Source organism: Pleurodeles waltl, chromosome 8 (genome assembly GCF_031143425.1).
Source record: "Pleurodeles waltl isolate 20211129_DDA chromosome 8, aPleWal1.hap1.20221129, whole genome shotgun sequence".
Taxonomy (NCBI): domain Eukaryota; kingdom Metazoa; phylum Chordata; class Amphibia; order Caudata; family Salamandridae; genus Pleurodeles; species Pleurodeles waltl.
In genome coordinates this window covers 249,398,676-249,412,896 of record NC_090447.1, presented here as the reverse complement: position 1 = coordinate 249,412,896, position 14,221 = coordinate 249,398,676, and the positions used below count along the sequence as shown (strand labels likewise).

General features: G+C 45.8%; 1 protein-coding gene across 1 annotated transcript in view; it reads right to left on the bottom strand.

Annotated features, from left to right (window-relative positions):
- The window catches only part of C8H21orf91 (chromosome 8 C21orf91 homolog), a 107,354-nt gene that overhangs the window by 18,422 nt on the left and 74,711 nt on the right, over nt 1–14,221 (bottom strand). The window contains exon 4 of the mRNA XM_069204104.1: nt 2,874–2,936. Coding sequence (XP_069060205.1) covers nt 2,874–2,936 — 63 coding nt within the window. The remainder of the gene's footprint in view (nt 1–2,873; nt 2,937–14,221) is intronic.

The window sequence follows — 14,221 nt, the reverse complement described above, 5'->3', positions numbered from 1 at the left end:
CCTGCCTCTGTGTAGGAGAGAGGTGGACATTTTAGATATTGCTGTAAAGTTTAAGTCATGGAGGAAGTCACTGCCTGCTGTAGTTGTCACTTAACAAGTGTGGGAAATTTTCACTTGGCAGTCAAAATACAGAAATACATGAAATCATGACCATCACAGTGAAGTCATTACATACACCAGCAGTTTTACAAAGATACATGGAGTGGTCATCAGTCTGGAGGGTAAAACCATGAACTTATAGATGTGAGATCCGACCATGATCCTCAGGTACAACCTGTGGAAAAGGACTGGAAGCCGAAACTGACATACTGAAGATTCATGGACACCAACTAGACTCCTGCAGTCCGTGTCAATAGAACTTTGCATAGGGACAGCATTTTCAAAGTCTCCTGTCAAATGAACAGTTTAAGAAGGCAAAGATTCAAGATGGCCTTATCTGCAGGGACTGTGCCATCATGAAACATCCAATATTGCCAGTTTAACTGGCACGCTTGGACCAACACACAAGCTGTAGCTCAACTATATTTGAAGTACTCCATGAAGTAGTCAGGTGGTATTAGCAAGATCGATGGCCTGTGTGCCAGAAGTAAAGACTTTACAGTACATCTCAGTAAGTGATGTAGAGAAGATATTCACATTCTGCTCCAGGTTAGACATCTGGACAACCAAACTTCCGGGAGATGAGTAAGAATAGAAAAAGTGGGATCACCAGGAGCAGGAAGATAACATCTGACAAATCGGTGTGTGGACTGCCAGCTCTGAAAAAGGTTTCTCCTATGCAGCCACATATGGCTCTTGGGGGCTTCAGTGAACTGAAGCCAAGGTTCTGCTTCTGCGGAGGAGGGTTCACAATCTCAGTAAATATGTTATAATCTGGCTCCGCAGAACCCTCTTGAAACGTTTCCCTTTTAATCTGTTTTTGGGATACTGTTTTTGTGCCTTTCTTTATTCTCTTAAGTTTGCAAGATTTCTGAGTGCTGCAAGCAGTGGCTTCACCACTTCCCTACTTCACTGATCCCATGCTACCTAAGATGGAGTCTGATGTACACAAAGATGGATGAGGCTCTTGCAATCAGCATCTAGCAAAGTTTGCTCCCTTCACTATGCTGATCCATCCCAATATACACAAATGCCATTAGAAAAACAAAATAAAATTGTAATGATTATTTAGGCTTTTGTCAATAGTGGAATGGACTAACTCAAAATAGAAGGCAATGTGGCACCTCACCAATGGTAATTAAGGAAAGGGAGTAAACTAGTAAACCATCACAAATATGAAAAAGGCAATTATTGACAACCTTTTAATCCTGGATTTTTCACTGTCCAGCAGCACGTTTCTTTAAATGAACCAGGAACAATGATGAAGCCTATACGGCTCAGGATTCAAATCCAGATCAGTGATACCACTGGGGCTCAATAAAACCTAGCTACCTTTTAAACAAGCAGTGGCAAAGCCAATATATGGGGAATTTATTGAGTCCAGACAAATGATTTACAAAAAACTCTTCAGCAGTTGTTAACAAAACAAAAAAAGCATTGGCATAACCAAAAGGTCTCCCCTGTTGGCCTCGCCAATACTATTCGTTGTACAGCATCGGTCACAAAAGAAAAAAAAAGAAAAAAACAAGATGCAGTGCAGAAAAGGGAGAAAGCAACAGAGGTTAGAAACTAGACACACACAAGGGAGACAGCAATAAAAGGCAGGGAGGGTGTCAGGGAAAAGCACACTACAAATAGAGCAGCACAGGAGGACTAGGGCAACATGGAGAATTGGGGGGTTGTTATTTGGTGGGTAGACACACAAGATAGAGAGAGCTGTAAAACATATGCACTTTCATGGAGCACTGAAAAAAAGAAAAACTTTCCCGTATGTGGGCAGTGGGAGAATATAGGTCATTCAATCAACAGGATGGTGAAGAGGCAACCCTCCAGGTGAGGGACAAACACACAAAGCAAGCCTTTGAAAAAGAACCAAGCAAGCAATAAAGAAACCAGTGGTAAGGAATGCAGAGGCTGTAAACCCAATGTCACTTTTTTGGTAAACCCACAAGAGGTCTTTGGTAATCCCAAGGAGACACCTAAAATATCTGTTTTCTTTACATAGTTAGAAACACAATGTAGATGCGGATTCTTGTTGAACAGAAGTAAAATAAGCATTGGATAAACAGGCTGAATTAGTTAGATTATTTTAAGAACTGAAAGCATAAAGGAAATGGTGAAAACTTTTAGTTCTTATGCATTAAATAATACTGTAAAATGATCTAAAAAGCTTCAAAAGTACTTTCACCATGTTAAAAGGTACTGAAATATGCCTTTTATTACAAAGAATATTACATGCTGGGGAAAGAAGGCTGCACGTTCTACAAGGTGGAAAGATAGAAAATATAACGATCTGGTGTAACTCCTAGATTGCTATGCTTCTTTAGTTCTTAAAGTATTCCACATAATTATTTCTGACTTCCAATGATATTAGTAATTAGTTCTTCTGTGGTAAGAGTGTAGTATATGTGACGGTAAGCAAGAGACCAATAACAGCCTAATAAAAGGTGAACAGACACACAACTACAAAGTGCATATTTAATAGAGTTATTTGGGGAATAAATTAAATTTTTGACTAAAAGCTTCAGAGATTTTTTTTTTTTTTTTTTAAGAGCATTTGGTTTTAAAGTATAAGTCATTTAACATGACTACATTCTACAAATTCTGCAGATTAATGTGGTTACTGTTCCTTGCAGGAGGTATGCATCTATGGAACATACTCTTTATTGTAATGTTTATTATCTTAAAGATACTCTCCATTCCATTTATAATTCTTAATTGGTAATGAAGCCACCCTACTAATTATTTTTAATAAAATGAATTTTCCTGCTTACCTTGGATTTGCTGCAGGAGTTTTCCATTCAGCTGCTCTAAATCCTTATTGCTCATAGAATCCACTGAAAAGGAAAGGCATATTCATCATTCGCAGCACAGTAGGCACAGGAAATTAGGAACATTGTGAGCTTGTATTGGATTCAAAAAGCTATTTATAAAGTACCGTAAAAAATATTCTAATTGTTTCAGCAAAATTACACCACCTCTGATACGACAATGCATTACCAAATTACTCTGGGAATATGAGTAGGACAATTACTACAATACTATCAAGTGCATTTTATTTAAAGGAGCCAAGAGAGAAGATTATGTGAGCCAATTTACACAATAACAATACTGTGCAGTAGGACTGACTGTCAAAAGAACCAAATGCTCGGTTACGTTAATGCGGTTTCTGGTGGATACTCAATCTAACTTCATATTCTTCACCTTTAGAATATTCCCAGGTTCTAGACTGGATTGGGAAATATTCCAGCAATTCCCCCTGCGCGTCAGTAGATGGTGCCATAAGGCTCCATGCTGACATCAAGCTGCCACAGAAGTGACAAGCGGAGCTGCATATACAAACTGAAGGTGACTGACCATGCGTCAAAAATTGAACTTTGAATATTATTATAATATTCAGGAGTCAAGTCCACAGAAGAGAGGTGGGAAGGCAGTGAGGACTGCAAAGTTTCTTACCTGTTGGTGTAGTTTTGCAGCTTGAAGAATTCTCTGGATTCACATGCTGTGCATTATTCCGCCATCTAGTGGGTGGGTCCGGAACTGTCTCCAAAAACTTTTTGTCCTTCTTTATTTTTTAGTTTTGTTGTTGGGCCTCGACCTACCTCCATTTGGTGTCCCCCCTGTGACGTTTTCACACTTCCTACAGAAGCATCCACCTTTGATTGCCATCTTCAGATTCTCCCTACTTTTTTCCCTTTCATCTTCTTGGTGGAGATGGGTGGGCCGCTTGTGAATCCAGAAAATTCTTCAAGCTGCAAAATTACACCGACAGGTAAGAAAGTTTACATTTTGAAGCACAAATCTTTTCTGGACTTAGTAGGGGTTTGTTATCATTGACGTGGTTGGGTTGAAGATGAAAATTGATTACTAAACAGATGTAGAACTATTTGTCCCAGTTGTGCTTCTTTATTCATTTGTATTTTTTCCATTCATCTATGCAGCAGTGTCTAGTGAACGTGTATTCTGATGACTACGTTGCAGCCTTACAAATGTCTTGTAAAGGTGTATTTGCTAGAAAGGCCATAGTGTCCTCTTGTGTAAGCCACTATAGAAGCTATGTGTACCTTTAAAGAAGCTTAGTTTAAATTCTAGAAGATGTGTTTAATATTTTAACACTGTCTTTTCCTTTGTTTTCTTTCTTAGAAGTCCTTGTTTGTAACATCATAGTGAGTATCTATCTCTTTCATTTAGTGGTATATCATTTTCTAGATGTTGGTTTCCATGAGTCTCTAAGGATAGCCATTGATTGATTTTTCTGGCAGGTCCAGAAGTCTGATTTCTAAGCCCTCACGAGCCATGCTGCCATGTTTAAAGATTCTGGCTCTGGATGTAGAACCCTTCCTTTTACTATTGACGTTAGGTCTGGTCTCTTTGGTAGTTTGATTCCTTTCCTTTGTGCCATTCCGAATACCTCAGAGAACCAGGTTTGTCTTGCCCATTGTGGTGCAATTAGGATTAATATCATCCTGCTGATCTTGCATTTTCTGATCACCCTCTGTATCAGAGATTTTTTTTTGGGGGGGGGGGGGGGGGGGGAGGAATTATACCTCATTACCACAGAGGCTCCGGCTTTCTCGACTGTTTCCTGGTGGTGCATGCTCTGAGGGCTGTCTGCCTGCACTGGACGCCAAGAAGAAATCTCCTGTGGGTCGACGGAATCTTCCCCCTGCCAACGCAGGCACCAAACTTCGGCATCACCGGTCCTCTGGGTCCCCTCTCATCCTGACGAGCGTGGTCCCTGGAACACAGGAACTGGGTCCAAGTGTCTTCGACAGTCCAGTGCCCCTTCTGTCCAAATTTTGTGGAGGTAAGTCCTTGCCTCCCCGGGCCAGACAGTAATCCTGTGTACTGCGTGAAGTGCAGCTGCTCGGGCTTCTGTTCACTTTTGCAGGACTTCCTTCGTGCACAGCCCAGCCCAGGCCCCTAGTACTCAGTCCTGCATTGCCCAACTCGCTGAGTTGGACTCCGGAGTAGTGGGATCCTCCTTTGTGACTGAGTCGACCGCTGTCCTCAGATCTTCTAAGTGCCTGTTCAGGTGCTTCTGCGGGTGCTGCCTGCTTCTGCGTGGGCTCTCTGTGTTGCTGAGCGCCCCCTCTGTCTCCTCCAAGGGGCGACCTTCTGGTCCTTCCTGGGCCCTAGCAGCACCCAAAATCCTCAACCACGACTCTTGCAGCTAGCAAGGTTTGTTTGCGGACTTTCTGCGTGGAAACAACTCTGCATCCTCCAGCACGCCGTGGGACATCTTCTGACCAAAGAAGGAGTTCTTGGCACCTTCCGTTGTTGCAGAATCTTCAGCTTCTTCCACCTGGAGGCAGCCCTTTTGCACCTTCATCCGGGGTTTAGTGGGCTCCTGCTCCCCCCCCCCCCCCCAGACACTTGCGTGACTCTTGGACTTGGTCCCCTTCCTTTACAGGTCCTCAGGTCCAGGAACCCTTCTTCAGTGATTTGCAGTCAGTTGTTGTCGTTGCAGAATCCCCTATCTCGACTTTACTGTCTTTCTGGGGTAGTAGGGTAACTTTACTCCTACTTTTCAGGGTCTTGGGGTATCTTGGACACCCTTAGTGTTTTCTTACACTCCCAGTGACCCTCTACACACTACACTAGGCCTGGGGTCCATTCGTGGTTCGCATTCCACTTTTGGAGTACATGGTTTGTGTTGCCCCTAGGCCTATTTCTCCCTATTGCATTCTATTGTGATTCTACATTGTTTTCACTACTTTTCTAACTGTTACTTACCTGATTTTGGTTTGTGTCTATATATTTTGTGTATATTACTTACCTCCTAAGGGAGGATATCCTCTGAGATACTTTTGGTATATTGTCACTAAAATAAAGTACCTTGTTTTCTTATGATATAGTGCTATATGACATAAGTGGTATAGTAGGAGCTTTGCATGTCTCCTAGTTCAGCCTAAGCTGCTCTGCTATAGCTACCTCTATCAGCCTAGGCTGAAAGAACACCTCTAATCTACTAATAGGGATAACTGGACCTGGCACAAGGTGTAAGTACCACAAGGTACCCACTATAAGCCAGACCAGCCTCCTACAGGCTGTCTGGAGGTGCTTTAGCATTTTGCGTTCCAAGGGGTTGCAAACAGATTTATTTCTGGAGCTCCTCATTCCTGAAAGATCCTTTGAATAACTGTCTGGTTGAGTTTCCATTCTTGGGAGTCTGAAGCTTGTCTGCTTAGTCCGTCGGTCTCGAAATTGTTCTTCCCTGGTAGATATACTGCTAATAGGTCCATCTTCCTTTGGATTGTCCATCTCCAAATTTCTTGTGCTAATTTGGATAGAGTCAGGGATTGTGTTTCCCCCCGTTTGTTGATATCGAACAGGGCGGTTGTATTGTCTATTCTGATCAATACTGACCTTCCCCAAAGCTTTTTTGAAATGCTTTTAAACCTAAGAACACTGTTTGTAGTTCCAAAAGGTTGATATGTTGTACCGCCTCCTGATGCTTCCACACTCTACATACTTTGAGATTGTTTGTGTGTGTGCCCGCCCCCCATTCCAAATGTGATGCGTCTGTTGTGACCGCCACTGTAGCAGTTGTTTGTAGAAATGTTCTCCCCGAGTTACGTGTGCTCTGTTCTACCATACTATCTCTTCATCCACCTTCCACGTGACAACTACTATATCTTCCCAACTCCCTGTTGTCTGGGACCATTGATTGTGCAGCCATTCTTGTCATCGTCTCATGTGTAGTCTTGCATATTGTATCAAAGGGATGCAGGAAACCATCATTCCCAGTAACGTCCTCACCGTCCGAGCTTGTCTCTTCTGGTAGCGTTGAGTTTCCTTCTAGAGGGCCTTGATTCTCTTTTCACTGGGATACACTTTCTCTTGGACAGAGTCGATTCTTTCTCCTAGAAAAGTCTTTTTGTTGCTCTGGATCTGCAGATGATTTCTCCAGGTTTACTGAGAATCCCAAAGTGAATAGTGTTTTCATCACATGCTGTATGTGTTCCTTGCATCTTGTATACGAGTCTGCTCCTATTAGCCAGTCGCCCAGATAAGGGTAGACTTGAATGCCATGCCTTTGCAGATGCACCGCAACAAGGCAGTTGTGCAATCATACTCTTGGTGCTGATTGTATTCCAAAGGCTAGAACTTCGAATTGGTAATATTTTTTGCCTACCACAAATCTGAGATATTTCTTGTGTTTTGCTTCATTGGGATGTGCAAGTAGGCAACTTTTAGGTCTATTGTTGCCATGTAACATCCTATTTGTAGTTGTGGTATAACCTCTTGTAATGTCATTTTGAATTTTTTGTGTTTTTAGGAATCCGTTTATAAACCTAGAGTCTAGAATAGGTCAAAGAAATCCATCTACCTATGGGATTATGAAATAAATTGATTAGTTTCCTTTGTTGATTGCTAATTTTGGAACCTGTTCGATAGAATCTTTCTCTAGTAACCCCCTCAACCTCCTTGAGTAGCCTTTTGTTCTTCCTTTGAAAGACCTCATCTTTGATCTTCTTGGTGGCGGTGTTTTCAACAGCTCGATGCCATATCCAAATTGTATTATGTTTAGAATCCACTTGTCTGATGTGATCGTTCTCTAATCCTGAATGCTCTCAAAGTCAGTTTTATACAAACCAGATATCTTTTTTTGAGGTTGATTGTTCTCTTACCTCATTGTCTATACGCATCTATGACCCCCTAGGCTTCTAAGTCAGTGATTTCCAAGTCGACCTCCACTGCTTCTCCCTCTGCTCCTTCAGAAACACTCTCCTCCTTGTCACTCTCCAGTCTCAAATCTTGGAGAAGGGTGTGTATGCTGACCCTGACTGGTAGGATGAGATAACCGCTGCATCTCTCTTACTCTCAGCGTCTTCGGTGTGAATGAGGTGCAGGCATTGTAGTCCTCGCTACAATGGTCCACTGGCAAGCCCAGATTACCTACATGACTCCACTAACTGACATCGCTCGTACCCACGGCTTGAACATCATCTCCTACGCTGATGACACCCAGCTCACCCTATCCCCCACAGGCGACGCCTCTGCCACACGAAGCAACTTCCAAAAACACCTTGATGGTAATCGCCACCCGGATGAGAGCCAATTGCTTCAGACAAAACCAAAATCTTCATCTTTCGGATACAAGCCCACCCCCTGGGATGACATTTGGCAGTCCCCCACCTTAGGCCCCCTTCCCACCTCTTCCAACCATGCACGCAATCTTGGCATTATCCTGGACACACAACTCCCCATGAAACAACAAATAATGCTGTCTCCTGCTTCCACATCCCCGCAAGATCTTCCAATTTATCCCCATCACATCCAGGAAGTCAGTCACCCAGACTCTCATCTCCAGCAACTCTGACTACAGCAACACTCTAAGCCAGAACCACAAAACCGTTCCTTAACTTCCTCCAGACCATCCAGAATGCTACAGCAAGACTCTACCTCACCAGAAGGACCAGCATCTCTCCCCACCTCAGGGCCCTCCACTGGCTTCATGCTCAGCAAGGGTGTCACTTCAAGCTCCTCATGCACACTTACAAACTCCTCCACGATGTAGGACCTGCCTATATCAGCAAACACATTACATTCCACTGGCCCGCCACAGAGCTCCACTCTGCCAACCTCATCTTGGCCTACGTCCCCAGCATCCATTGGTAACGCCCCTTAGTGGCCGCTACTTCTCCCATTTCGCCGCCAAGTCCTGGAATGGCCTCCCCCTTCAACTGCCCACACTCAGTCCCTGGAAGACCTCAGAAAAACAGCTAAAGACATGGCTTTTTGACTGCCATCTCCAGTCGGCCAAGGCTCGCAGACCCACCCACCAGTGCTTAGAGCCCCCAGGCCACCCCTCCCCCCCCAGGTGACGAGTTTGCGATCTATAAATCTCTGTGACTGATTGGCGATCACAGACCGGATGACTGTCCTTCTGAGAGTACTTGTAGTGGCAATTTAACTGGAAAGGAGTGTTCACCATTAAATCGTCCAGGGAGCCACGTGCACAGGTATTCTCCAGAAAAAAGCTCAAGGAAACTTCTGTCTTCTACTTTGATCTCTGTGCGAATTACCTGGTGTCCTACTGTGTATTCCTTCAACTTTTCAGTGATGTTCTCTGTGAATTTTGTGTAATTTTCTTTCAAGTGTTGGAGATACTTCGGCAACCGTCCAGTCCCAACAGTGGAAAAAAAAGAATCTGAAGATGGAGACCAAAGGTGGGAGCTTCCAGAGGAAGTGTGATGACATCACAGGGGACAACAAATGGAAGTAGATCGATGCCCAACAACAAAACACAAAAATAAAGGAAGGACAAAAAGTCTTTGGAGACTCAACCATTAGATGGCAGAATAATGCACAGCATGTGAGTCTAGAAAAAAATTCACGCTGCAAAATGTGCAGTTTTTGTATCCACCAGAACGAAATGGTTACTTACAAGTATGAGTAATTTTGCAGCCAGAAGAGTTTTCTGGATTCACATGTTGAGCATTATTCCGCCATCTAGAGGATGGGTCTGGAATTGTCAGTTTCCTTTGTTGTTTCCTCTTCTGGACGAACACCATTTGGTGCTTGGTCCATCCTCTGTGTGACGGCAGACGGTGGCCCGGAAGTCTCTGTGCTTGGTAGCCATCTTCAGATTCTTTGTTCTTTCGTTTTCTTGGTTTCTGTTAACCTCTCTTTCTTCTCCTCTTATGAAGAACAGTTTATCCTTATATATGACCTCTTTCCCACCTGTCTGCCTTGTTCTCATTTCCAGGGAAGTGGGTGGGTCGCATGTGAATCCAGAAAACTCCAGACTGCAAAACTACTCCTACTGGTAACCATTTCGTTTTGCAGCATGAATCCTTTTCTGAATTCACAAGCTGTGCATTAGATTATGTGGTGGTTCCCCTTCCTTGGGCTGGTTGGGGTGAAATGATGAGCTTGCAAACAGGTGCTGTAGTACCTCCTGTCCACTTGAACTTCCTTATGCATCTGTATAAAAACACAATAATGCTTGGTGAATGTGTGTGGGGATGCATTGTTAGAAATGGGGTTTCTGGTTGGCTAGGGTATGCACCTAAGCCAGGCAAAACCCACCCATTCTAGGCGGGGCAAGGGAATTACACGTCCCAGATAACCCCTGCTCACCCCCTTGGTAACTTGGCACGAGCAGTCCGGCCCATCCTAGAGGCAATGTGTAGGAAGTTGGCTCTGTATGTGCTATTTCAAAGTAAGGAATAGCATGCACAGAGTCCAAGGGTTCCCCTTAGAGGTAAAATAGTGGTAAAAATAGATAATACTAATGCAGTAGGCTTATCCAAGGAGTAGTGTTAAGCATTTGTTGTACATACACATAGACAATAAATGAGGTACACACACTCAGAGACAAATCCAGCCAATAGGTTTTGTATAGAAAAATATCTTTTCTTAGTTTATTTTAAGAACCACAGGTTCAAATTTAACATGTAATATCTTGTTTGAAAGGTATTGCAGGTAAGTACATTAGGAACTTTGAATTATTTCAATTGCATGTATACTTTTCAAGTTAATCACAAATAGCTATTTTAAAAGTGGACACAGTGCAATTTTCACAGTTCCTGGGGGAGGTAAGTATTTGTTAGTTTTACCAGGTAAGTAAGACACTTACAGGGTTCAGTTCTTGGTCCAAGGTAGCCCACCGTTGGGGGTTCAGAGCAACCCCAAAGTTACCACACCAGCAGCTCAGGGCCGGTCAGGTGCAGAGTTCAAAGTGGTGCCCAAAACGCATAGGCTCCAATGGAGAGAAGGGGGTGCCCCGGTTCCAGTCTGCCAGCAGGTAAGTACCCGCGTCTTCGGAGGGCAGACCAGGGGGGTTTTGTAGGGCACCGGGGGGGACACAAGCCCACACAGAAATTTCACCCTCAGCGGCGCGGGGGCGGCCGGGTGCAGTGTTAGAACAAGCGTCGGGTTCGCAATGGAAGTCAATGAGAGATCAAGGGATCTCTTCAGCGCTGCAGGCAGGTAAGGGGGGGCTTCCTCGGGGAAACCTCCACTTGGGCAAGGGAGAGGGACTCCTGGGGGTCACTTCTGCAGTGAAAGTCTGGTCCTTCAGGTCCTGGGGGCTGCGGGTGCAGGGTCTTTTCCAGGCGTCGGGACTTAGGTTTCAGAGAGTCGCGGTCAGGGGAAGCCTCGGGATTCCCTCTGCAGGCGGCGCTGTGGGGACTCAGGGGGGACAGGTTTTGGTACACAGTCGTAGAGTAGTCCGGGGGTCCTCCCTGAGGTGTTGGTTCTCCACCAGCCGAGTCGGGGTCGCCGGGTGCAGTGTTGCAAGTCTCACGCTTCTTGCGGGGAGATTGCAGGGTTCTTTAAAGCTGCTCCTTTGGATAAAGTTGCAGTTTTTTTGGAGCAGGTCCGCTGTCCTCGGGAGTTTCTTGTCGTCGTCGAAGCAGGGCAGTCCTCAGAGGATTCAGAGGTCGCTGGTCCCTTTGGAAGGCGTCGCTGGAGCAGAGTTCTTTGGAAGGCAGGAGACAGGCCGGTGAGTTTCTGGAGCCAAGGCAGTTGTTGTCTTCTGGTCTTCCTCTGCAGGGGTTTTCAGCTGGGCAGTCCTTCTTGTTGTTGCAGGAATCTAATTTTCTAGGGTTCAGGGTAGCCCTTAAATACTAAATTTAAGGGCGTGTTTAGGTCTGGGGGGTTAGTAGCCAATGGCTACTAGCCCTGAGGGTGGGTACACCCTCTTTGTGCCTCCTCCCAAGGGGAGGGGGTCACAATCCTAACCCTATTGGGGGAATCCTCCATCTGCAAGATGGAGGATTTCTAAAAGTTAGAGTCACCTCAGCTCAGGACACCTTAGGGGCTGTCCTGACTGGCCAGTGACTCCTCCTTGTTGCTTTCTTTGTTCCCTCCAACCTTGCCGCCAAAAGTGGGGGCCGTGGCCAGAGGGGGCGGGCAACTCCACTAAGCTGGAGTGCCCTGCTGGGCTGTGACAAAGGGGTGAGCCTTTGAGGCTCACCGCCAGGTGTTACAGCTCCTGCCTGGGGGAGGTGTTAGCATCTCCACCCAGTGCAGGCTTTGTTACTGGCCTCAGAGTGACAAAGGCACTCTCCCCATGGGGCCAGCAACAAGTCTCTAGTGTGTCAGGCTGCTGGAACTAGTCAGCCTACACAGACAGTCGGTTAAGTTTCAGGGGGCACCTCTAAGGTGCCCTCTGGGGTGTATTTTGCAATAAAATGTACACTGGCATCAGTGTGCATTTACTGTGCTGAGAAGTTTGATACCAAACTTCCCAGTTTTCAGTGTAGCCATTATGGTGCTGTGGAGTTCGTGTAAAACAGACTCCCAGACCATATACTCGTATGGCTACCCTGCACTTACAATGTCTAAGGTTTTGCTTAGACACTGTAGGGGCACAGTGCTCATGCACTGGTACCCTCGCCTATGGTATAGTGCACCCTGCCTTAGGGCTGTAAGGCCTGCTAGAGGGGTGTCTTACCTGTACTGCATAGGCAGTGAGAGGCTGGCATGGCACCCTGAGGGGAGTGCCATGTCGACTTACTCATTTTGTTCTCACTAGCACACACAAGCTGGTAAGCCGTGTGTCTGTGCTGGGTGAGGGGTCTCTAGGGTGGCATAATACATGCTGCAGCCCTTAGAGACCTTCCCTGGCATCAGGGCCCTTGGTACCAGAGGTACCAGTTACAAGGGACTTATCTGGATGCCAGGGTGTGCCAATTGTGGAATCAATGGTACATTTTAGGTGAAAGAACACTGGTGCTGGGTCCCAGCACACTTCTCAGTCAAGTCAGCATCAGTATCAGGCAAAAAGTGGGGGGTAACTGCAACAGGGAGCCATTTCTTTACACAAGCCCCCCCCAGCCCACAGGCCAGGAGACTCAGCCAAAGCTGGGAGAGTCTTCCTAGTCTGTCAGGCGAGGAAGAGTAGAGGAAATAGGCTGGTTTGTTGCAGGGCCTACTCTGCCTTACATCCTCCTGTTCAGGTCATTCCCTCTGGGGAACTGACCCACTTCCACAGTGATAGGACCTAGTCTGAACTGCCTCGTCTGTGCTTTTTATGTCTTCACCCATTCTCTCTATTTTGGGGTTAGAGGTATCCACCTCTGCTAATCTTATCTTAGCCAGGGTCACCCCTAGCTTACCCAAAGAAGTTACCCAGAGCTGGAGTAACCCCACCATGACCAACAGGGTCAGGTGGCCTAACTTGTTATTTGGCATGTGGTCAGACCACCATGCCAAGGATAGTGCAGCCATAAAGGCTAACACCTAGCAGAGGCCACTGACAGCTGTCAGTGCCCAGAACCACACCTTTAGCTCTTCACCTACAAGGGAAGGGGCTAAGTTACAGGCTTCTTTGGGTTCAGGGTGCCTGTCTGCTGTATTAGAGTGGGGGGTTACCATATCTTGTAGTAAACACCCTTCTTCCACTCTTTCTTCTGTTAGCTGAGGAGCCACCCACTCAGGCTTAACAGTTGCCTGACTAGCCAGGACTTCTTGTGGGTCAGGTTGGACTTTATCAGAGTCACTTTTGGAATTCTCCCCTACTGGAGCAGAATCTCCTTGGCTTGCTGGAACCTTGGCTAAAGGTTGTCCACCTTTCCTACTCTGTTTCCTTTTCTTTTTCTTCTGGGGCCTACTTGCATTTACTGCAGAGGTAGGCACTCCAGAATCCTTGGGAGAGGACTGGCACTGGACCAGTTCCTCTCTTGGGCTCTGACTAACCTCTGGGTAGTCATTTCCAAGGAGACAATCAAGGGGGAGGTCTGTACTGACTACCACCCTTCTCCAGCTAAACGTTCCACCCACTTCTATGGGCACAAGAGCCACAGGCCTATTAGTGACCCTGTCTGGGCTAACTCTTACTCTGGCCATCTCACCTGGGAGGTACTGGTTTGAGAACACCAGCCTGTCATGCACAATATTGTGACTGGCACAAGTGTCTCTCAGGGCAGTGGCTGGGATTCCATTCACCTGTAGGTGGTGGAAGTGTCTACTTCCCTCTGGAATCTCCAACTCACCTGTTGGGCCCTTTTTTCAGTTGAAGGCTATGAAGACCTCCTCATCTGAGGAGTCATCCCCAATGGCTACACTGGTCACCCCTGGGATTTTGCTAGGGGGTTTGTTTTTGGGACAAGCAGTGTCCTTGGTGTGGTGCCCTGTCTGTTTACAGTTATGGCACCATGCCTTAGTG